At 41.1% G+C, this 25,375-nt stretch overlaps 1 protein-coding gene across 2 annotated transcripts in view; it reads left to right on the top strand.

Moving 5' to 3' along the window:
* NUP155 (nucleoporin 155) overlaps positions 1-25,375 on the top strand; it is a 72,005-nt gene that overhangs the window by 22,934 nt on the left and 23,696 nt on the right. For both annotated transcript variants that reach the window (XR_011382009.1, XM_002713980.5), the window contains exons 13-22: positions 3,258-3,428; positions 6,653-6,763; positions 7,663-7,757; positions 9,289-9,377; positions 9,843-9,905; positions 10,427-10,574; positions 11,782-11,848; positions 14,787-14,902; positions 18,129-18,226; positions 22,391-22,521. Coding sequence is in view for 1 of the 2 variants with exons in the window: in XM_002713980.5 (XP_002714026.1) it covers positions 3,258-3,428; positions 6,653-6,763; positions 7,663-7,757; positions 9,289-9,377; positions 9,843-9,905; positions 10,427-10,574; positions 11,782-11,848; positions 14,787-14,902; positions 18,129-18,226; positions 22,391-22,521 (1,089 nt within the window). In the remaining variant the exon portion in view is untranslated. The remainder of the gene's footprint in view (positions 1-3,257; positions 3,429-6,652; positions 6,764-7,662; positions 7,758-9,288; positions 9,378-9,842; positions 9,906-10,426; positions 10,575-11,781; positions 11,849-14,786; positions 14,903-18,128; positions 18,227-22,390; positions 22,522-25,375) is intronic.

Here is a 25,375-nt window from a genome sequence, read left to right as displayed (position 1 = left end):
TCAAACTTGAGCCCTTCTAATGAAATGCATAGAAAAAGTTGTGCAGGAAAACCCAACTTCTAGGGTTGGAGTTGAGAGTGTGGTTTGAATGAGCTTCAGCAAATTTATGACTTGCTTCATGGAATTGGCATAATAGATAGGTAAGGAAATAAAGGGATTTTTTTGTTCGTTTTTTGATTTAAAGATTTATTTATTTATTTATTTGAAAGGCATAGTTAGAGAGAGAAGCTCTTCCATCCTCTGGTCCATTTCCCAAATAGCTGCAAAAGCTGGGGCTGGGCCAGTCCAAATCCAGGAGCCAGGAGCCATGAGCTTCATTTAGGTCTCCCACATGGGTGCCAGGGATCCAAGGACATAGGCCATCTTCTACCGCCTTTCCAGGCACAATAGCAGGGAGCTGGATTGGAAGTGGAGCAACCAGGACTTCAACTGGAGCCCACATAGAATACAGGTGGCAGCTTAACCCACTGTGCCACAATTACTAGCCCCAAGGGGTGCTTCTCTCTTTCCTTTATTCTTTGAACTTTTACTAAATATCTTCCGCTGTGATAGTGAGGATTTAGAACTCAATAAGAATACTGTTGAGAATGCTGCCCTGAGGATATAGGTTTGGTGGGGGTGAGGTTGGGAGATAGGGTAGGAATAGTACCATGGTTTGAACTCTAACTTCACCTCCTCAAAGTTGTGGAGCACAGGATTCAATGTGTTCTTGGCTTTCTAATTCCTCATTTGTAATTCTAATAATAGTACCTACTTTTATGGAGTTGTGGGACTAAATGAATTCCTAAGTATAAAGCACTCAGTAGTGCCTTACAAACAGAAAGCACTTGATAAATCTTAACATTTTTCTTAAAAACTATACGTCATATTATTTCATTTCTGTAATGCTCAAGTTCTCAAAGATACGGACTTTAGTTTAAAAATATAAAGAAACAAACATAGTTTATGAACTTTGATTAAGTCCTAGGTTCCAAAAACAGCTTTAAAGACACTGGGGACAACAGAGGAAATTTTATGTTAACTAAACATTCCTTTATATTAGGGAATTATTACTTTTTTTTTTTTTTTGACAGGGAGAGTGGATAGTGAGAGAGAGAGACAGAGAGAAAGGTCTTCCTTTTGCCATTGGTTCACCCTACAATGGCCGCCACGGCCGGCGCACTGCGCTGATCCGAAGCCAGGAGCCAGGTGTTTCTCCTGGTCTCCCTGGGGTGCAGGGCCCAAGCACTTGGGCCATCCTCCACTGCCTTCCCGGGCCACAGCAGAGAGCTGGCCTGAAAGAGGGACAACCGGGAAAGAATCCGGCTCCCTGACCAGGACTAGAACCCGGTGTGCCGGCGCCACTAGGTGGAGGATTAGCCTATTGAGCCACGGCGCCGGCCGGAATTATTACATTGTTAAGTGTTATAATGATACTGCATAAGAATATAAAACATATATAAGAATAATGCATACTATATTCTAAATCTATTGGGATATTTGAAATTATATAATGAAGTTTTCTTTTTAATATTTATTTATTCATTTGAACGGCAGAGTTACAGAGGAGCAGGGGCAGAGAGAAGAGTCTTCCATCTGCTGTTTGACTCCCCAAATGGCTGCAACAACCAGAGCTGGGCCGATCTGAAGCCAGGAACTTGTGGGTCTCCCACCTTGTGCAGGGGCCCAAGTGCTTGGGCCATCTTCTACTGCTTTCCCAGGCCATAAGCAGATAGCGGAATCAGAAGTGGAGCAGCCAGGACTTGAACCGGCACCCATATGGGATGCTGGCATTGCAGGCTGCGGCTTTAGCTGCTATGCCGAAGCACCGACCCCTGAAGTATTTCAGACTAAAATACTTTTTTAAAACAAATGATGGGGAGCCGGTGCATGCCTTAGAGGGTAAAGCCGCAGCCTGCAGTGTCAGTATCCCATATGGGTGCCGGTTCAAGTCCTGACTGCTCCACTTCTGATTCCGCTATCTGCTTATGGCCTGGGAAAGCAGTAGAAGATGGCCCAAGCACCTGGGCACCTGCACCCTTGTGGGAGACCCAGAAGAAGCTCCTTCCTTCTGGCTTCAGATTGGCCCAGCTCTGGCCATTGAAGCCATTTGGGGAGTGAACCAGCAGATGGAAGACTTTGTCTTTCTCTTTTTCTTTTCTCTTTCTCTATCTCTTTGCCTCTTAGTAACTCTGCCTTTAAAATAAATATGTAAATCCTTTTTTTAAAAAAAGAAATGATAGTAGCTTAGAAAAGAAATATAACTTCACAAGAGAATAAAAGGTTATGTGCCAATAAATATGAATATTAAACCTACAAATATAGATTATTCTTATCTTGGAAATATGGAAGATAACCATTCTTTAGTTGTTGATAGAATAGTAAATAATTTAGTAAATAATGTTTGTATTTATCTTTTAAAAAAATTATGTATTTATTTGAAAGGCAGAGTTACAGAGAGACAGAGAGGTATTCCATCCACTGATTCACTTCCCAGATGGCCCCAATGGATCAAGCTACGTCAATACGGAGCCAGGAGCTTCTTTGACGTCTTTGATGCAGGTGTAGGGGCTCAGGGACTTGGACCATCTTTTACTACGCAAGTGGAGCAGCCAGGACTTGAACCAGCACTCATGTGGGAAGCCAGCACTGCAGGTGGCGGCCTTACCAGCTACTCCACAGTGCTGGCCCCTACATTCATTCTAAGAATAGTTTGCTTTTGTCCTCTACTGTGAGAAGTTTAGTAGTATCAAGTACTTGATTAAAAGAATTGGATACTAGGGGGCTGGTATTATGGCGTAATGGGTAAAGCTACAATCTGCAATGCCAGCATCCCATATGGGTGTCTGTTTGTGTCCCGGCTGCTCCACTTTTGATCCAGTTTCCTGCAAATGCACCTGGGAAAGCAGCGGAAGATGGCCCAAGTACCTGGACCCCTGCACCCAGTTGAGAGACCCAGGAAAAGCTTCTGGTTCCTGGCTTGCCTGGCCCAGCACCAGTTATTGCAGCCATTTGGAGAGTGAGCTGGCAAATGGAAGGTCTCTCTCTCCTTCTCTTTCTGCAACTCTGCCTTTCAAATAAATAAATAGAATCTTCAAAAACAAATTGGATAGTAAAAATTAAATGCATACTTTTGAGAACATTCATACTGATGTATTACTAATATATTGAATCTAGATTTCCTTACAGATTGGGTTTGTATTTTGTGTTCTTTTTATGAAGCTTTTGCTTTGCATAACTTAAATCAGATGGGTAAAATGTTTATTTCTCTTACATAGATGACAACCCGTGTTGATGGTCATTCCTGGGCTCTTTCTGCAATAGATGAATTGAAAGTAGACAAGATAATTACACCGTTAAATAAGGATCATATTCCAATAACTGACTCACCAGTGGTTGTGCAGCAGCACATGTTACCTCCAAAGAAATTTGTTCTCCTCTCAGCACAGGTACGTACATATCTGCTGTAGTGGAAAGAGAAGCAATATTTAATGATTTTTTCAAATATTCTGAAGTAGTCAGTTAATAGAATCATTTTCTTAAGTGGTTAGGAATGTTTCCTTTTAGAATATTCTTAAGGAATAGTTAATAAATGCCAAAAATGCTAAGTGCTACAAAAGGAACTATCTTTTCTTTTTTTTTTTTTTAATATTTATTTATTTATTTGAAAGTCAGAGTTACACAGAGAGAGGAGAGGCAGAGAGAGAGAAAGAGAGAGGTCTTCCATCTGCTGGTTTACTCTTCAAATGGCCACAATGGCCAGAGCTGTGCCGATCCGAAGCCAGGAGCCAGGAGCTTCTTCTGGGTCTCCCATGCAGGTGCAGGGGCCCAAGAACTTGAGCTGTCTTTTGCTACTTTCCCAGGCCATAGTAGAGAGCTGAATTGGAAGTGAAGCAGCCGGGTCTCAAACTGGCGCCCATATGGGATGCCAGCCCTTCAGGCAAGGGTGTTAACCCACTGCACCACAGCGCCAGCCCCAGGAACATTCTTCGCTAAAGTAGCATTTCTTTTTTTTTTTTTTTTTTTTTTTTTTTTTTTTTTTAATTTTTTTTATTATTATTTTTGACAGGCAGAGTGGACAGTGAAAGAGAGAGACAGAGAGAAAGGTCTTCCTTTGCTGTTGGTTCACCCTCCAATGGCTGCCGCGGAAGGCGCACTGCGGCCAGCGCACCGCGCTGATCCGATGGCAGGAGCCAGGTACTTATCCTGGTCTCCCATGGGGTGCAGGGCCCAAGCACTTGGGCCATCCTCCACTGCACTCCCTGGCCACAGCAGAGAGCTGGCCTGGAAGAGGGGCAACCGGGAAAGAATCCGGCACCCCTACCGGGGCTAGAACCCCGTGTGCCAGCGCCGCAAGGCGGAGGATTAGCCTAGTGAGCCGCGGTGCCGGCTTAAAGTAGCATTTCTGACATTTGTGTTTCACAACATTAAGTGGACTAAAAGGTGATTTTTATTTCTAACAACAACCAAGTATTTCTTATAACTCTTTTTGCTTTTAAAAAATTTTAGTATTTTATACTTTTTTAATAGTAATGCTTTAAAGAAATTCAAATGGTATAATAGGCAGTAAAAGCTTCCAGTCCAGGTACTTTTCCTCTAGATGTCCATAATATCAGTATCTGTGAATCCTCCCAAAGATGTGTTATGGATATGCAAGCAAGAGATAGTATGATATTTACACTATTGTATGCTCTGCCTTCTTTTAGAAATAATATGTATGTATGTATGTATTTTAAAAGCAGAGTATTAGAGAAGGAGGGAGCAAGGGATGTCTTCTATCCACTGGTTCACCCCCCTAATAACTGCAGCATTCTGGGCTGGGCCAGGCTGAAGCCAAGAGCCAGGAACTCCATCCAGATCTCTTAGATAACTGGCAGGGACCCAAATACTTGAGCCATCATCCGCTGCCTTCCCAGGTACATTAGCAGGAGGCTGGGTCAGAAGCCCAGCAGCCAAGACTCAAACCACAGTTCCAATGTGGGATGCTAATGTCCAAATGTTAGATTAACCCACTGTACCACAATGCTGACCTCGTCCTCTTTGCTTTTTATATTTCAAAAATATATTTTGGAGATCTTTTTATATTAGTTTATGAAGTTTTTTCTCATTCTATTTTACATTTGAAAGATATTCCTTTGTATGCAAATGCCATATTGAATTAGACCTCCCTCTGTTAATGGATTATCTCTTGCAATTTAAAGTACCATCTTGGGGCAGGCATTTGCCGTAGTAGTTAAGATGCTTGTTAAGATACCTGTAGGGGCCAGCATTGTTGTGGAGTAGGTAAAGCTGCTGCCTGTGACACTGGCATCCCATATGTGTGCCTGTTTGTGTCCCAGCTACTCTACTCCCTGCTTTTGCATCTGAGGAAAGCAGTTGGAAGATGGCCCGAGTACTTGGGCCCCTGTCATCTACGTGTGAGACCTAGAAGAAGCTCCTGGCTTCAACCTGGCCCAGCCCTAGCTGTTGTGGACATTTGGGGAGTGAACCAGTGGGTGGAGGACCACTCTTTCTGTCTCCCTCTGTCTGCAACTTTGCCTTTCAAATCAATCAAATCTTTGAAAAAAGAATATCTGTAATTTACATTAAAATGCATTTGTTCTATTCCTAGCTCTGGCCCCTTGTTCTAGATTTTTCACAGTGTCTGGTAGGCAGAGATGATGGCACAAGTAGTTTCCTGTCACCCAAGTGACAGCCTCAGTGATGGCTGTTTTGTAGGCATTTGAGGAGTAAATCAGCAAATGTGGCTCTCATTCTGTTTCTGTTTCTCTGCCTCTTACTTTAAAAAAAGAAGTTTTTTTAATGTTTCCTCACTATGAGATTTATGAAAAGATTTATTCTTAACTAAAAATTAAGAATTTATTAAGAATTATTAAGTTAATTCTTAATTAAGAGTTAAATTCATAATTTCTTCTGTTGTAATTTAATTTGTTCTTTAAATTTTTGATCTGCTTGGAATTTATCCTGTTATAAGGTATAGATATGGATCCAACTTTATTTTTTTCTAAATGTGCATAGTACAAGTATGCTATGTTAATAATCTAACTCTAATCCAGCGGTTTGAGGGGTAACTTTGGGGAAAGGGCACAATGTTTTCTTCTCTTTTTTAAAAAAATATTTTGTTTATTAAATAAATAAATCTTTTAAAAAAAGATTTTATTTATTTATTTGAGAGGTAGAGTTATAGTCAGAGAGAGGGAGAGACAGAGAAAGGTCTTCCATCTGCTGATTCACTCCCCACATGGCTGCAGTGGCCGTAGCAGAGCCAGTAAAAAGCTAGGAGTTTCTTCTGGGTCTCCCACGCTGGTGCAGAGGCCCAAGCACTTGGACCATCTTCTGCTGCTTTCCCAGGCCATAGAAGAGAGCTGGATTGTTAGAGGAGCAGCCAGGACACGAACCAGCGCCCATGTGAGATGTCAACACCTCAAGCAGAGGCTTAGCCTACTGCATCAGAGTGCCAACCTACAATGTTTTCTTATAAAATCTTCTCTATGAATATGTAAGTTAGTGTAGGTTTCCAGTTGAAATATAGATGTTCTTTTTGACTAATTAGTTTATATTCTTTATTTTTGTTGTTGTTGTTTATTTTGTTAAATGAGATAGCAGAGAAAGTTGCTACTAGCCAAGCTTGGAAAATCTATTACTTGTTTTCTTTGTTTTTATAATTTCTTAGGGGAGTCTCATGTTTCACAAACTTAGACCTGTAGATCAACTGAGGCATTTACTTGTGAGTAACGTGGGTGGAGATGGAGAAGAAATTGAAAGATTCTTTAAATTACATCAGGTAATTATACTTTCTTAATGTGATATTTTAAATAATGAAACAGTGGAAATGGTAGTTAAACTTAATGTAAGTTGAGACTAAAATATTGTAATAAACAGGTGATTTTATCAGTCTTTATGTCTACATGACTCTGTATTCTGACATTTCGAGCGAGGTTAATGTTATAAACTTAAACTGTCAGAGTTTTATTCTCTGTTGTTGATAAATTCTTTTTACAGTATGCTGATAGTCTTGTATTCAAGTTTTGTGATAAATGCATTTTTATTAAAAGCACAAGACCTTTCCAGCTAAGCCTTTTGTGCTTACTGATCTGAGAAATGATTTTGAGATAATAGTTGGAGACATTTAGTGTTTCAAAGCTATAACTAAAAATTATGAGGCAATACTGTGAATATTTATTGTAAAAGAATGAATTTCAGATCTAAGTTAAATACACAGACTCTAGATTGAAACCATTTGTGTTAAAAATCCCAGTGCCACTAGGGTAAATTACATACATTGTCTGAGATTCAGAGAATGTTAATGTTACAACAGTATGTGATGTGAGGCTTAATATGCACTCAACTCTAAAAATGGTGCCTGACTCTGACTAATGACAGGTACTCAAAAGATGTTAGCTCTTTCTATGGTTTTCTAAAATGTAGAGAAAAAAATTAGATAGCCAGCAACTAAATCAGAAACTAGATGAGAAGTAAGCATGCTTTACTAGTACTGCTTGTGATGAACTTTAAAATCAGTATTGTTAATTTGTAATAGCAGCTGATTTCAGTCAGCAGCTATTTACTGACCAGCTTCTCATTGCTAGGCACAGACAGAAACACTGGATGCAGCACTAAACAAACCTTCTTTTGCGATATTTGTTAATTTTGGAGGTGATAGTTCTTTTTTCTTTTAACTAGGAAGACCAGGCTTGTGCAACATGCCTTATCCTTGCTTGCTCTACTGCTGCCTGTGACAGAGAAGTATCTGCTTGGGCTACTCGAGCTTTCTTCAGGTGTGTGAGGTTTTCTGTGTACTGCACCATTCTTTTTTTTAAATGGTTGCATTGGGGAGCTGGTGGTGTCATGATGTAGTAGGTAAAGCTTCAATTTGCACTAACTCAAGCTGTTGCAGCCATTGGGGAGTGAACCAGTGGATGAAAGGTGTGTCTGTCTCTCTCTCTCTCTCTCTCTCTCTCCCCTTCTCTCTCTCTCTCTGTAACTCTGCCTTTCAAATAAATAAATAAATTTTCTTTAAAAAATGTTCTTTTAAAAAAATAAATAAATAAGAAATGGATGTCGATGATATTGTGATAGTCGAAGGTCTGGTCCAATAATTGAGGGACTATGTAGGCAAATTGCTCAAATTCATTTTCAAAATGTTGAAGTCTGGAAAGATTATAATGCTAGTAGACATATACACATTATTCTCTCTGTGGTTTCTGATCTTAACTTCTGTGTCTACCTCATTTACTATCTGATCTCTGTTTTTTGCTTCTTCCAACACTAAATCTAGTTTGTATTAGTGTTCCATTAGTATTGAGGGATTCTGAATCATTGTAAGGAAATTTGGTATCCATGAGATTTTAAAGTTTTATTTATTTGAAAGAGTGAGAGAGAGGGAAAATAAGAACTTCCATTCACTGGATCATTCTCCTAAATGCCTGTAACCACCAGGGCTGGACCAGGCCAAAGCCAGGAGCCAGGAACTCCATCCGAGTCTCCCTTGGGTGGCAGGAGGCTAAGCACTGGAGCCATTATCTGCTACCTCCCAGGCTCATTTTCAGGAAGCTGGATTGGAAGAAGAGTAGCCAGGACTCAGACTGGCACTCCATCATGGAATACAGCTTTTCTAAGCAGTGGCTTAACATACAGTTTTTTGTTTTGTTTTGTTTTGTTTTGTTTTTTTGACAGGCAGAGTTAGACAGTGAGAGAGAGAGACAGAGAAAAAGGTTTTCCTTCCGTTGGTTCACCCCCTAAATGGCTGCTGATCCAAAGCCATGAGCCGGGTGCTTCCTCCTGGTCTCCCATGCAGGTGCAAGGCCCAAGCACTTGGGCCATCCTCCACTGCCCTCCCGGGCCACAGCAGAGAGCTGGACTGGAAGAGGAGCAACCAGGACAGAATCCGGTGCACCAACCAGGACTAGAACACAGGGTGCTGGCGCCACAGGTGGAGGATTAGCCTAGAGAGCCGTGGCGCCGGCCAACATACAGTATTAAAAAATTATTTTCTGAAACACCATGTAACCATAATGTAGTATGAAAAATTGCAGTGCCATTCACTCATGAATTTCATGCATTGCAGATCTCTTTTTAGAAGTTACCGGAGTCCTTTATAGTTCGTCCTAGGAGCAATATCAAGTCAACATTTAGTGAATATGTATTTATAATGTGTCTTAATACATATATTTTGCTGTCAGCACTAGACTTTAAAGTCTGTAATGTTTAAAATCTTTATTTGGAAACTGAGCAAGACTAGGAACAATTCCACCTTTTATAATGGACAGTTTTACTGAATAAACACAGCCTCTGTTGTCATACAAACAGGTATGGTGGTGAAGCGCAGATGAGATTTCCAACCTCTCTTCCACCTCCAAGTAATGTTGGTCCCATCTTGGGGTCTCCTGTCTATTCTAGTGAGTATGAAATACTGAAATGAAGTTGCTTCTAATGCAGTTTGAATATTGGAAACTTTTTATATTTCAGTCAGTAAAGCTTTTGATTGTGTTTTAGTTGTTACTACTGTATTATTGGTAAATCTACAGAGTCTGACTTAGAAAATTGATGATTTTATTAACATTGAAACCTTAATGTGTGCTAGCATGCATAATATGTACATAGTAGTATTTATAGAACTCATTTGGTGTTGACTCAAGGTGAGAGAGATGAGTGACTTGATGAAAAGAAACTCCCATATTTTGTTTTCCCAAGTGGGAAGTATTACAGAATGGGGATAAGATGAGTCCCTAATTCCTGACTATTGTGGGTGATAGCACTCCTCACTTTTAGGCTTAAAAAGAGCTTATGAGTTTAATTTTGATTAGACTGAAAAGACTGGAAGGTGATTTTATAAATCTTCATGTTCTTGTTCCTTTTCTTAGGTTCTCCTGCTCCTAGTGGTAGTCCTTATCCAAATCCATCCTTTTTAGGAACACCATCTCAAGGTACCTCTTTTTTTTGTTTTGTTTTTGATTGCTAATTCTGATCTTTTTGAAAAGCTAACATTATGTGTCATTATCTGTCATGCTTAGTGTGAAAATTACTAACTTGCCATCTTCCCTTGAAAATAAGTGTCATTTAGTAGAAGTGATATCTGAGCAAGTATTTTCTGGCCCTGATTTCCTTTACCTCAGATCTCTAATAACATACCCAGAAAGCCCCTTTTGTGGGTGCCAGAATTTAATTGGGTGCTAAAATATGTAGTATCAGTTCTGTTTTACCCCCAGCATTAGGAGCAGCGTTTACAAGCTTTCTTCCCTTTTTATTCTGTATTGTCAGCACTTGAAAATATCTGCAGGCACCCACCTAAGTTTCTTATTACCAAGAAGAACATATTAAGTATCATTTTAGTCCATGAGTTTTGTAAGTGGCCCCACCTTTCTGTCCATATGCAACTTGAGTTATAGATAATTTTGAATTTTTAGGGTTATATTTGAATAAATTTTTTTTTCTATGTGTGTGCAAGGTATACAGCCTCCTGCTATGTCAACTCCAGTGTGTGCTGTGGGAACCCCTGCAACTCAGGCCGCCAGTATGAGTTGTATGACTGGACCAGAGATTGTGTACTCTGGAAAGCACAATGGTATCTGCATATACTTTTCTCGAATCATGGGGTAAGTTTTTCATGAAACAATTAACTGTTGCTTACATTGCTCTGCTTTGAGTAGTGAAATATGTTTAAAGTTGGGACAGTTTATTTCCAAAATTTTACTTTAGACTTAGTTCACTTTTCCACTGATGAGATTGTTTTCTGTCATTCAGCCTTTTTATTATCTATCTGCATTCATTGAGGTATTTTATTTGAGAATATTCATGGTCTCAAAATGTATATGTGTACATATTAACATATAGTATTCTTAGCACCACAATTAACTCAAGGACATGTGTCTATAGATCAGCTGGGCAGTTCTGATCTTCTGAGCTCACTTATGCATAGACACTCAGCTCTGAGGTTCAAGAGTGATGTGTTTGTCTTGGCTAGAATCTCACATGTTGGGCAATATTTATTGACTGATCTGGAATCGCCTCAGCTAAGACAGCTTGAGCTGTTTTTCACATGGTCTCCTATCTCCAGCTGGCCAGCCAAGGATAATTCACTTGGTGGTGTCAGGGCTCCATGAAAAACATGTCTTGATGCCAAGGCTCAGAACTGGTCTACCATTCACTTTTCTGCCACATTCACTTGGCCAGAGGGAAGTCTCAGATCCAGCCCAGATTTGGAATGTGGGAAATAGATTTGAGCTCCTTGAAGGAGAGACAAAGGGAATATGTATAGGATAGGACAAAGAATTGTGGCCATTTTTTTCTAACCTGTCTATCATACCTAAATAGCTCTCCTATCTAGTAAATCTGAGGAATATCCTTTCATCACATTTGCTTAAAAATGTGTAACAATGCAGTACCTCTTTTTGTCTTTGATTGATTGATTGATTTGAAAGGCAGAGTGACAGAGGGACAAAGAGACAAAGAGATCTTCCATTCTCTGGCTCACTCCCCAAATGGCTGCAATGGCTATGGCTGGACCAAGCCAAAGCCTGAAGCATAGCACTAGTCCATCCAGATTTCCCACGTGGGTGATAGGGCCCAGGTTCTTAGATCATCCTCCAGTGCTTCCAGCACATCAACAGGGAGCACAATAGCCAAGACTCTAGCCAGTGCTCAGATAGGGGATGCCAGCATTGCAGGTAGGGGCTTATGCCATTGCACCACAACACTAGCCCCAAAAACTTCTTTTTAAATTTACTTGAAAGGGATTCACTACATATGTTAATTGATTTTATGCATTTATAGCACAATCCATTAAAATATTTTTTGTTTCAGAAACATCTGGGATGCTAGCTTAGTTGTGGAGAGAGTATTCAAGAGTGGCAACAGAGAGATCACTGCGGTAAGTGTGTTTATTACTGTGATTTTTATATAACCAGTTGATGGTATAAATAATTTATTAGGTTGATTCACATTTCCCAATGCTACTACAAAGATGCAGTGATTTTTCTTTTATGTACATTTGTGTCCAACAAACTATCTACCCCCTTTTTGTCTGTCGCTTATTAATTATCTGATCATTTGTAAATTTCTTAATATTTTAGAGCCTGATATCTCACTTTAAAATAAGACTGTTGTATCTTACTCATAAGTTTGTTGAAGGATAAATAAAGTCATTGGTCAAAATTTACTACTTAATACTTCGGCTTATACACACAAAAATTTCGTGGACCCAACCCGAATCTCCTTGTATTGGCATATTCTCCAGACTGTTTTAAGAAAACATCTTGTAGAACCTTGTACTGGGGCCAGCACTGTGGTGTAGTGAGTAAAATTGCTACTTGCAGTGCCAGCTCCAGTCCAGCTCCCTGTTAATGCACCTGGGAAAGCAGCAGAGGATGACGCAAGTCCTTGGGACCCTGCCCCTGGATGAAGCTGCTGGCTCCTGCCTTAGGCTTGACACAGCCATGGCCCTTGCGGCCGTTTAAAGAGTGAACTAACAGATGGAAGACATTCTCTCTCTCTCTCTCTCTCTCTCTGCACCTTTAACTTTCTCTCTCAAATAAATAAATGAATCTTTAAAAAAAAATACTTTATGTTATTACAAATTCAAGTAGTAACTTCCTTTTTTAATCTAGAATACAAATATGATTTATAAAATTGTCTCCCTTTAAAATGAAAAGATACCAAATATTTTTAACTATGATACCCTTTAATTTTTTTATCCTTCCTAATTTTCTCTTTTTAAGAGGTTTTATTTACTCTATGTATGTGAAAGAGAGGAGTTATCTCCCATTCGCTCGTTCACTCTGCAAATGCCCACAAGAACCTGGACTGGGCCAGGTCAAATCCAGGAGCTAGGAATTCAGTTTGGGTCTCTTATGTGAGTGGCAGGGAGCCAGTTACTTGAGCCTTTACCTACTGCCTCCCATTAGCAGGAAACTAATCAGGAGCGGAGTTGGCTCTTAAATCAAGGCACTCTTAGATAGGATGCAGATGGCCCACGGTGCCCATATACTCTTTTTTTTTTCCTGTTTTTTTTTTAAAAGATATATTTATTTGAAAGGCAGAGTTACAGAGAGACAGAGGCAGAGAGAGGTCTTCTATCCACTGGTTCACTTCCCAGATGGTCACATGGCCGGAGCTGCACCAATGGGAAGCTAGGAGCCAGGAGCTTCTTCCAGGTCTCCCACATGGGTGCAGGGGTCCAAGGACTTGGGCCATCTTCTACGGCTTTCCCAGGCCACAGCAGAGAGCTGGATTGAGCAGCTGGGACTCAAGCCAGCACCCATGTGTGATGCCAGTGCTGCAGGCAGAGGCTTAGCCCGCTACACCACAGTGCCAGTCCTGCCCATATACTCTTTTAAAGAATGCATTTCTTTTTTTTTTTTAAGATTTATTTTATATATTTGAAAGAAAAAGTTAATTAGAGAGGTATTCTATCTGCTTGTTCACACCCCAAATGGCCACAGTGACCAGAGCTGAGGTAATCCGAAGCCAGGAGATTCTTCTGGGTCTCCTTACATGGGTGTAGTGGCCCAAGGACTTGGCCTGTCCTCCGCTGCTTTCCCAGGTGCATTACCAGGAAGCTGGATCAGAAGTGGAGCAGCCAAGACTTGAGCCAGCACTCATATGAGATGCCTACACTGCAGACAAGGGCTTTAACGTGCTGCATCACAACTCCAGCTCCAAGAACACACTTGTAGTAAGAGGAAAGTATTTACCTAACACAGTGTGTGATTCCATTTGTATGAGATTCAGGAGCAGAAAAACTCAATCTAGTAGTAAAAGTAAGACGTGACACTTCAGAGATGGGAGGACCACTAACTACAATGGGGCATCAAGAAGCTTCCTTGGGTGTTGGAGTTACTCTGTGTTGTGATCTGGGCTGTGACCATTATCACATGGAAAGCAGTGAAGATGTTGATTTTCTATTTGCATCAGTCTTTTTGAAACATGAGGGGAAGGTTATGTTTCCTTTATTGCCCTTTATTCTAGTTAGCAAGTGAGAATTGATCATAAGAAACAATTATTTAGGGATGGTGCTGTGGTACAGCAGGTTAAAGCTCCAGCCTACAGCACTACAGCACCAGCATCCCATATGGGTGCCAGTTTGAGTCCTGGCTGGCTGCTCCTTTTCCCTTTTTTTTTTTTTTTTTTTTTTTTTGACAGGCAGAGTGGACAGTGAGAGAGAGAGACAGAAAGAAAGGTCTTCCTTTTGCTGTCGGTTCACCCTCCAATGGCCGCCACAGCTGGCGCGCTGCGGCCGGTGCACCGCGCTGATCCGATAGCAGGAGCCAGGTGCTTTTCCTGGTCTCCCATGGGGTGCAGGGGCCATGCTCCACTGCACTCCCTGGCCACAGCAGAGAGCTGGCCTGGAAGAGGGGCAACCGGGACAGAATCCGGCACCCCGACCGGGACTAGAACCTGGTGTGCCGGCGCCGCTAGGCAGAGGATTAGCCTATTGAGCCGTGGCACCGGCCCTGCTCCTTTTCTGATCAAGCTCTCTGTTGTGGCCTGGGAAAGCAGTAGAAGATGGCCCAAGTGCTTGGACCCCTGCACCCGTGTGGGAGACCCAGAAGAGGCTCCTGGCTCTTAGCTTCGGATCAGCTCAGTTCTGGCTGTTACAGTCATTTGGGGAGTGAACCAGTGGAATGGAGGACCTCTCTCTGGATCTACCTCTCTCTGTAATTCTGTCTTTCAAATAAATAAAACAAATCTTTTAAAAAAAGAAAAGCAACAATTGTTTATAAATATAGAATACCTTATATTCAGTTATATTTATAGAGTATCTTCTTTATGTATGTTTTCTCAGTGTTTCTAAATGATCATTCTTACAGATCGAAAGTAGTGTTCCTTGCCAGCTGCTGGAATCAGTGTTGCAGGAATTAAAAGGTTTGCAAGAATTTCTAGACCGAAACTCCCAGTTTGCTGGAGGACCATTAGGAAATCCAAAGTAAGACTAAATAATGTTCATTTATTTGTTTTTTTCATTTACATTGTGTTTTTTTAAAATGTAATTCACGTACCATAAAATTAATCCTTTTAAATTCTAGGTTACTGTGTTTTAGTATATTCACAAGGTTATGCAACCATTACTACTGCAGAACTCCAGAATCTTCATGACAAAGAAACCCTGTGCCCATTAGCACACACTAACCATTTTTCCTCTTCCTGTCCCTGGCAACCACTAAGCTTTTCTCTGTCACTGTAAATCTGTCTGTTCTGTATATTTTGGAAATACACGCTATGTAACCTTTTCTGTCTGGCTTCTTTCCCTTAGCATAATGTTTTCCAGGTTCAAATGTTGTAGCATGAACCACTACTTCCTTTGATTTCTCAGTTCATCAGTTGATTGTTCTTTGGGGTGTTTCAGCTTTCTGGCTATTATGAATAATGCAATTTTGAGTGTTCCTATAAAGGTTTTTTATGGACATATACTTAAGATGGACATTTTAAAATTGTAAAAAAGTACATATTATGGGGCTGGCACTGTGGCATAGCAAGTAAAACCGCTGCCTGCTGGCATCCCATATGAGCACCAGTTCAAATCCTGGCTGTTCCACTTCCAGTCCAGCTGTCTGATATGGCCTGGGAAAGCAGTAAAGGATAGCCCAAGTCCTTGGGCCCTTGCATGCATGTGGGAGTCCCAGAAGAAACTCTTGGCTTCTGGCTTTGGATTGGCACAGCTCCAGCCATTAGGGCCATTTGGGGAGTGAACCAGCAGATGGAAGACCTACCTACCTACCTCTCTCTCTCTCTCTCTCTCTCTCTCTCTCTATATATATATATATATATATATATATATATATCTGTAACTCTGCCTTCAGATAAATAAATAAAAATCTTAAAAAATACATACTACTGGCCAGCGCCATGGCTCACTTGGCTAATCCTCCACCTGTGGCGCTGGCACCCTGGGTTCTAGTCCCAGCTGGGGCACCGGGTACTAGTCCCGGTTGCTCCTCTTCCAGTCCATCTTTCTGCTGTGAAACGAAAGGGCAGCGGAGGATGGCCCAAGTGCTTGGGTCCTTGCCACCCGCATGGGAGACCGGGAGGAAGCACCTGGCTCCTGGCTTTGTATTGGCCCAGCGCTGGCCGTGGTGACCCTTAGGGGAGTAAACCAACAGAAGGAAGACCTTTCTCTCTGCCTCTCTCTCATTGTCTTTAACTCTCTCTCTGTCTCTCTCACTGTCTAACTCTGCCTGTTAAAAAAATAATAATAATACATACTACTAAAAATAATGTGAATATATAAAAATTTAAAAAGAATTGATAAATATGAATATATAATCATTTACCATGTATAAATATATCTGTCTTTAAAAGCAAAAAGAGCATGTAAGTAGCTATACTTTTATGTGATATTGTTTGTATCCTTTAGAATGTTCCAAACCAATGGGAAAATTTACCTTATTTTTGTTAATGGTTACATATATGCAAGTGTTTGATGATATAACTTCCTACTCATAAAAAGCTAATTTGTATTTCTTGATATTATGAAAAAGGTATAGTGTTTGTTTACTTGTTTGGCAATCTTCAAATGAATTTTTGTAGAATTGTTCCATTTGAGTGCTTTTTGAATGTTAAAATGTAGTATCTGGTTGTTTCCTGAGAAGATTATATAAACTTTCTTTATTTCTAATATTTAGAACACTTTGGCTGGTGCTGTGGCTCAATAGGCTAATCCTTTTATTTATTTATTTGATAAATCAGTATATATAGAGAGAGAAACAAGCCAGGGTTAGGGAGGTTGTTCCTGGCTGCTAGTTCACATCCCAAATGCCTGCTTTGGCCGAAGTTAGACCATGGACAAACCCAGGCCTCCCACATAGTGATAAGGACCCAACTATTTAAGCCAATACGTGTGTCTCCCAGGGTATGTATTACCAGGGAGCTGAAGTCACCAGAGTAATTATACTATGTTGTACCTCAGATCAAGTCTCATCTCCACTCCTGATTCTAGCTCCTGCTGTGCACCCTGGGATGCTGTAGTAATTATTCAGGTTCTTGGGTCCCTGCCACCCGTATGGGAAACCTGGATGGAGTTCTGGATTTCCAGTTTCAGCCCAGCCCAGCCCTGGCTGTTACCTGCATTTGGAGAGTGAACTAGCAAATAAGATCAATACCTCCCATCCCCCATCTGACAACTTTATATAAATAAACATTTTTAACAAGACTCAGGGGGTAGGCATTAGGTGCAGTGGTTAGAGATGCCTCTTAGGAGAGTCACATCCCATATGGAATTCATGGTTCACTTTATGACTCTTCTGCTTCCAGTCCAGCTTCCTGTTAATGTGTACTCTGGGAGGCAGCAGGTGATCACTCAACCTGGATCCCTACCATCCATTTGGGAGACCCTGATTGAGATTTGGCTTTCTGATTTTTGACTTAGCCCAGGCCCAGCTATTGTGGCTATTTGGGGTGTAGACCAGTAGTTGAAAGATCTTTTTCTCACTTTGCCTCTGTTGTTTAAATAAATAATTGAAAAATGAAAAGACTTAACTTTGATAAATTTTCTTCTGTTGCTTCTTTTGTATTCCATCTGTTTCATTCTCTAGTATTCACTACTGTTGTCAATCATTTGACTAGCTCAAATGATTTTTTAAGTACATTTGTTTAGTCTCTCTGATATGATTTTTTTCCTTGGCATTGTAGTTTTTATTTCATGAACTCTTTCTTTTCTTTTCTTTTTAAGATTTATATATTTATTTGAAAGGCAGAGTTACAGAGAGGCAGAGAGAAAGAGGTCTTCCATCCTCTGGTTCATTTCCCAGATGGCCACAGTGGCCAGAGCTGAGCCGATCTAAGCCATGAGCTTCTGCATCTCTCATGTGGGTGCAGGAGCCCAAGGACTTGGGCCATCTTCCACTGCTTTCCTGGGTCATAGCAGAGAGCTGTATCAGATGTGGAGCAGACGGGACTTGAACTGTTGCCTACCAGTATTGTAGGCTGTGGCTTTACCCACTATGCCACAGCACCAGTCCCCATGAACTCTTTCTTATTTTCACATATTTCATTTTTTATGGAAAAGAGCACTTCTGATGGGTTATACTTTTTCTTTTTTTTTTTTTTAAGATTAAATTATACATGTTGAATTGTTAAGCTGTATGGTAAATGAGTTATATCTCAATAAAGTTGTCAGAAAGCCACACACACATATTCTGCAATTTTTGTTTCAGTACTACTGCCAAAGTACAACAAAGGCTGATGGGATTCATGCGTCCTGAAAATGGAAATTCCCAGCAAATGCAACAGGAGCTACAGAGGAAGTTTCATGGTACTTTATTCCATTTTAATTAGTTAAATGTATATGACCCCAGAAAAGAGTTTTATTACTTGAATAGGAAACAGTGGACTTTGCTAGGATGTAATTTGCCTGATAACATTGAATGTTTTTATTAAAATATCATTGATATGATGGGAAAGTGGGATAATCTTGAATATCAGATGCTTCCAAAACTGTTTTAGTCCATACATTTTTGTATTTTCCTCCGCCAAGAAACAAACACACCTTTTCTCTTTATGAACATTATTTGTGATAGTGAATTACATGTATCACAAATTTTAGCATTTTAACATTTTGGCAATTTTAAGTGTTTAGCTGAGTTGCATTTGATATATTTACATTGTTGTGCAGCCATCACCAACACTTGTCTCCAAACTTTTCTTATCTTGCAGAAATGAAACTCTGTATGCCTAAAACAGTAACTCCCCATTTTACCTTTAGCCCCAAACCATGACAACTGCCATTCTACTTTCTATCTCTGTGAATTTAACTCTGTGATTCTCCCTATAAATAAAATCATACAGTATAGGTTCTTTTTTTTTTTTAATGATTTATATATTGAGGCCTGTGCTTGGTGTAGTCGGTAAAACTTCTGCCTGCAGTGCTGGCATTTCATATGGGTGCTGGTTTGAAACCTGGCTACTCCTCTTCCAATCTAGCTCTCTGCTATCGCTTGGGAAAGTGGTGGAAGATGGCCCAAGTCCTTGGTCCCCTGCACCCATGTGTGAGACTGGGAAAAAGCTCCTGGCTCTTGGCTTCAGATCAGCTCAGCTCCAGCCTTTGCGGCCATCTGAGGAGTGAACCAACAGATGGAAGACCTCTCTGCCTCTGCCTCTCCGTAACTCTGCCTCTCAAATAATAAATAAATCTTTATTTTTTAATTTTTTAAATAAATCTTTTCAAAAAATTATTTATTTATTGGAAAGGCAGAGTTACAGATAGAGAAGAAGATACCAGAAGCTGCTTCTGGGTCTCCCACATGTGTGTAGGGTCCCAAGCATTTGGACCATTTTCCTTTGCTTTCTGAGGTACGTTATCAGGGAGCTGTATCAGAAGTAGAGCAGCTGGGACTCGAACTGACGTCCATATGGGATGCCAGCTCTGCAGGTGGAGGATTAACCTAGTATGCCATAGCACTGACCCCAATATTTGTTCTTTTTTTTTTTTTTTTTTTTTTTTTTTTTTGAAGATTATTTATTTGAAAGTCAGAGTTACACAGAGAGGGAAGGAGAGGCAGAGAGAGAGGTCTTCCATCCACTGATTTGACTCCCCAGTTGGCCTCAATGGCTGAATCTGTGCTGATCCGAAGCCAGAAGCTTCTTCTGGATCTCCCACGTGGGTGCAGGGGCCTGAGGACTTGGGCCATCTTGTACTGCTTTCCCAGGCCATAACAGAGAGCTGGATCAGAAATGGAGCAGCCAGGATTTGAACCGGCACCCATATGGGATGCTGTCACTGCAGGAGGTGGCTTTACCCGCTACGGCACAGCGCTGGTCCCCCAGTATTTGTTCTTTTGTGATTGTTTAGGTTCAGTTATCAGTCTGTCTTCAGGGATTATCTGTGGTAAATCATGTGTCACAATTTCCTTTTTTAAGGCTGAGTAATACGTATTTACATGTATGTAGATGCCACACTTTATTAAATTCCTCTCTTGATGGACACTGCATTACTGCTACCTTTTGGCTATTGTGAATAATGCTGTAAACATAAATGTACAAAAATCCAAGTTTCTGCTTTTAGTTCTGTTTATATACTCAACAGTGGAATTGCTGAATATCATGTTAATTCTATTAAATGTTTGAGAAACTGCCATGCTGTTTTCCATAGTAGCTGCACAATTTTGCATTCCCTGTAGCAGTACCTTCTAGTTTCTCACACATTTACCAGCATTTTCTGAGGTTTGTTAAATAATCATTCTGATGGGCTTGAGTGGTGGTATCTCATTGTAATTCTGATTTGCATTTTCCTAATGATTAATGACTCACCTTTTTTCAGAAGTATGAATATGAATCAAGTATTTGTCTGTATTTACTATCTATTTTAAATAGTAACAAAGAAAGAGCAAGGACACTGAAAGTCCCTATAACCATCAATTATTCAAAATATGAATTATAATAATACTTGCATTCATTTTTGTGTCACTCAGTTGTTTAATGTTCTTTTTCATTCATTTGTTACATCCAATATTTTTGCTAATAGAGCTTTCTTAATTATGACCTACTCCTTAATTTTTGGTCCATGCTACTTTCTTCCCTCCTACTGGCCATAGTTTTCTATTTGCCATTTTGAAAGTCCTTTTTTGAGAACTGCTAGTGATGCTTGAGTAAGGCCTTGGCATTGGTGAAGGTTTACACAGTTTGGTGTAAGGCCTTCAGTGAGTCATTTCAAGGCATTGGTAAGGATTTACACAAATGGGTGCATTTACATTGAAACAGCCTCTTTGGTGGTTCATATCTGATGAAAGGTGGAAATGCATGCACCCTCCTAAGGCCAGCAGCGTCATGTCTAGGTATACGTCCTTGAGGAGATTTAAATTATTTTTCCCTCAGTGGGAAATACATTTAACATTAAGACTTAGATGTGTAAAAACTTACATAACTGAAACAAAATTCCTGAAATAACTCTCCCTGTTTTATACTCCGATATTTTTTTTTCCTGTTCTTCTTATTGAAGAAGTAGTGGGAAAGCTATCATGACAAACTAAATTGATATGACCTGTCAATGCATGTTAATCCAGGACTTGAAAAACTCATTCCAGGCCCAACATTGTGGCATAATAGGTTAAGCCACCACCTGTGGTGCCAGCATTCCTTATGGGTACCAGTTTCCAGTCCCAGATGTTCTACTTCCAATCCAGCTCCCTACAAATGTGCCTGGAAAGGCAACGGAAGATTGCCCAAGTAGTCCCTGCACCCATGTGGGAGACCCAGATGAAGCTTCTGGCTTCTGGGTTCAATCTAGTGCAGCCATTGCAGCCATTTGGGAAGTGAACCAGTGGATGAACAATATCTCTCTCTGTGTCTCTCTTTGTCTCTGTAGCTGTGTCTTTTAAATAAGATAAATAAATCTTAAAAAAAAAGAAAAACTCATTCCTAGAGAAACTTGACTGTTCGAGGAGACCTTTTTTAAGGATACTTATTGAATTATTTTTTGGTAACAAAACACTGGAAACAATCTAAATGACCTTCAGGAGGGAAATGGGCCAAACTGTGGTATATTTACATGATAGAACACTCAGCCATGAAAATTTAAAATTTATATTTATTGGTATGTATAGACTGGGACATTTAACTCAGTGGATAAAGCACAGTGCAGTTGTTAAAAGCACAGTAATATCTTTATATTTGTATATACATAGACAAACACTCAAACACATTTAAGTGTAACAAGAGGTTAAAAACATGAATATAACAACTGATGATTACTGTTGCTTTTAACAGGGATAAGGAGAACAAAAGGAATTTAAGCTGTAAGATAGTATTTATTTGAAGCAAAGCAAACAACTCATGTCCTTTCTTCATTTTTAAGATTTATTTGAAAGGCAGAATGACAGAGAGAGGTCTTACATTCATTGAATAGCTCCCCAAATGGCCGCAACAGCTGAAGTCAGGAGCCAGGCGCTCCATCCAGGTCTCCCCACATTAGTGACAAGGGCCCAAGGTATTAAGCTATCCTCACCTACCTCCAAGGTGCATTAGTAGGGAGCTGCATTGGAAGCAGAGCAGCTGAGACCATCTGGTGCTCCAGTATGGGATACTAGTGTCATAGGTGGCAGCTTAACCTGCACCACAACACCAGTCTTTTCTTTTTTGCTTTTTAAAACTGTGGTGCAGTGGGTAATGTCACTGCCTGCAGTGCCAGCATCCCGTAAGGGTGCCAGTTTGAGACTCAGCTACCCCACTTCCAATCCAGCTCTCTGCTGTGATCTGGGAATGCAGTAGAAGATGGCCCAAGTCCTTGTGGGAGACCCAGAAGAAGCTCCTGGCTTCTGGCTTTGGATTGGTTCAGCTCCAGACAGTGCGGCCATCTAGGGAGTGAACCAACGGATAGAAGACTACCCCCCGCCCCCACCACCTTTCAAATAAATAAGTGAAATCTTTTTTAAAAAAACTGTGTTACTTTTATAAAATTTCTTTAATTGTGTTTTATCTTTAGAGGCTCAACTGAGTGAAAAGGTTTCACTTCAGGCAATCCAGCAGTTGGTTCGAAAATCCTACCAGGCTCTGGCTTTATGGAAACTTCTTTGTGAACATCAGTTTACTCTCATTGTGGGAGAACTTCAGAAGGTAGGATTTTTTTCTTTGTTTTAAGATCTGTTAATGCTACAAGCAATGTTGTTTTCTTTGGCATGCTTTTTCATCTTACACTTGGACTTGGGAGGGATTATTTTGGTTACAGTAGATTCAGTATATCATAGCAAGATGCACTAAAGTATGATAACTTGAGAGAATCATATGGTCAACTCCGCAAGCTTCTGCAGTATATGAGAACTTCTTAGTGGTATGTGAGAGAACTCTTAACTTTATTTATTTATTTAAAATATATTTTTAAAATTTATTTGGCAGATAGAGTTAGACAGTGAGAGAGACAAAGATCTTCCTTCTGTTGGTTCACCCCCCAAGTGGCCGCTATGGAGACTAAGAAGAAGCTCCTGGCTCCTGGCTTGAATCTGACCAGCTCCAGGCATTTCAGCCATTTGGGAAGTGAATCAGTGGATGGAAGACCTCTCTGTCTGTAACTGCCGTCTCAAATAAATAAATTAAATCTAAATAGAAAAGAAAAAAAGATGTTTCTCATAGGAAATGACCAGTTTATATTTCTTTTACTGGCCTCAATAAAATCCTCTTGCTTATTTACGTATTTGAGAGTTAGAGTTACAGAGAGAGGAGAAACAGAAAGATCTTCCATATGGGATGCTGCAGGCAGTGGCTTAACCCACTTCACCTCAACACCAGCCCTACCTCATATGTCTTCTATCAAATGGATGTTAAGTCTATGTAGGCTTAGTTGGGTTCAGATCCATTTATTTCAGAAAGAATAGTATACTTCACAGTAAGGCTTTTTTCTTTCAACTATTAGGAGATACAAACTGTTCAGTTGTCCTAATTTATAATAAGACTAACAATATTTAGAATTAAGTGGTGCCGGCGCCGTGGCTCACTAGGCTAATCCTCTGCCTGCTGCGCCAGCACCCTGGGTTCTAGTCCCAGCTGGGGCACTGGTTCTCTCCCGGTTGCTCCTCTTCTAGTCCAGCTCTCTGCTGTGGCCCAGGAAGGCAGTGGAGGATGACCTAAGGGCTTGGGCCCTGCACCCGCATGGGAGAGCAGGAGAAAGCACCTTGCTCCTGGCTTCGGATTGGCGTAGCAAACCAGCTGTAGCGGCCATCTGGGGGGTGAACCAAGGGGAAAAGGAAGACCTTTTTCTGTCTCTCTCACTGTCTAACTCTCCGTATCAAAAAAATAAAAAATAATAATAATAAAAAAATAAAAAATAATAAATAAATAAATAAAAATATTTAAGTGGTATTATTACCTGAGTTCATTATAAAATTTTCTTTATCCTGTATGACTGTTTGATTGCCCAGAAGTGCTTAATTCTTGACTCTTCACCACTTTTTTTTTTTTTTTTTTTTTTTTTTTTTGACAGGCAGAGTTAGACAGTGAGATAGGGAGACAGAGAAAGGTCTTCCTTCCATTGGTTCACCCCCCAATGGCCACTACAGCCGTCACGCTGCGCCAATCTGAAGCCAGGAGCCAGGTGCTTCCTCCTGGTCTCCCATGGGGGTACAGGGCCCAAACACTTGGGCCATCCTCCACTGCCCTCCCGGGCCACAGCAGAGAGCTGGACTGGAAGAGGGGCAACTGGGACAGAATCCGGCACCCCAACCGGAACTAGAACCCCGGGTGCCAGCGCCACAGGTGGAAGATTAGCCTATTGAGCCGCGGCGCCAGCCCACCACTTTTTAAAGTTAAAAGTCCTCTGGTTTCCAGCAGTGCCTGAGGAGTGGTTTTGGGTTTTTTGTTGACAGTTTTTTCTTTTAAACATACACTTTGTTTTCCTTTTTTAAAATTCAAGCTAATGGCCGGCACCATGGCTCACTAGGCTAATCCTCCGCCTTGCGGCGCTGGCACACCGGGTTCTAGTCCCGGTCGGGGCGCCGGATTCTGTCCCGGTTGCCCCTCTTCCAGGCCAGCTCCCTGCTGTGGCCAGGGAGTGCAGTGGAGGATGGCCCAGGTGCTTGGGCCCTGCACCCCATGGGAGACCAGGAGAAGTACCTGGCTCCTGCGATAGGATCAGTGCGGTGCACCGGCCGCAGTGCGCCAGCCGCGGCGGCCATTGGAGGGTGAACCAACGGCAAAGGAAGACCTTTCTCTCTGTCTCTCTCTCTCACTGTCCACTCTGCCTGTCAAAAAAAAAAAAAAAAAAAAAAAAAAAAAAGTGGTGAAGAGTCAAGAATTAAGCACTTCTGGGCAATCAAACAGTCATACAGGATAAAGAAAATTTTATAATGAACTCAGGTAATAATACCACTTAAATATTTTTATTTATTTATTTATTTATTTATTTTGCTGTTGGTTCACCCTCCAATGGCTGCCGTGGCCGGCGTGCTGCGGCTGGTGCACCGCGCTAATCTGAAGCCAGGTGCTTCTCCTGGTCTCCCATGGGGTGCAGGGCCCAAGCATTTGGGCAATCCTCCACTGCACTCCCTGGCCACAGCAGAGAGCTGGCCTGGAAGAGGGGCAACCGGGACAGAATCCGGTGCCCCGACCGGGACTAGAACCCGATGTGCCGGCGCCGCAAGGCGGAGGATTAGCCTAGTGAGCTGCGGCGCCGGCCGCATCTTTTTATTTCTATAAATTTATGGTTTTAGTTTTAAAATTTAACAACTTTTTTAAAGACTTATTTATTTATTTGAAAGGCAGAGTTACAGAGAAGCAAAGGCAGACAGAGGGAAAGGTCTTTCCTCCAGTGCTTCACTCCCCAAATGGCCGTAATGGCCAGAACTGAATAGATCAGGAGCCAGGAGCTTTTCTGGGTCTCCCATGTGGGTGCAGGAGCCCAAGGACTTGGGCCATCTTCTCCTGCTTCCTAGGCCATAGCAGAGAGCTGGATTGGAAGTGGAGCAACTGAAACTCGAAC

Source organism: Oryctolagus cuniculus, chromosome 14, assembly GCF_964237555.1.
Source record: "Oryctolagus cuniculus chromosome 14, mOryCun1.1, whole genome shotgun sequence".
Classification (NCBI taxonomy): domain Eukaryota; kingdom Metazoa; phylum Chordata; class Mammalia; order Lagomorpha; family Leporidae; genus Oryctolagus; species Oryctolagus cuniculus.
The sequence above is the reverse complement of the archived record's forward strand: the minus strand, read 5'-3'. Positions and strand labels throughout refer to the sequence as shown.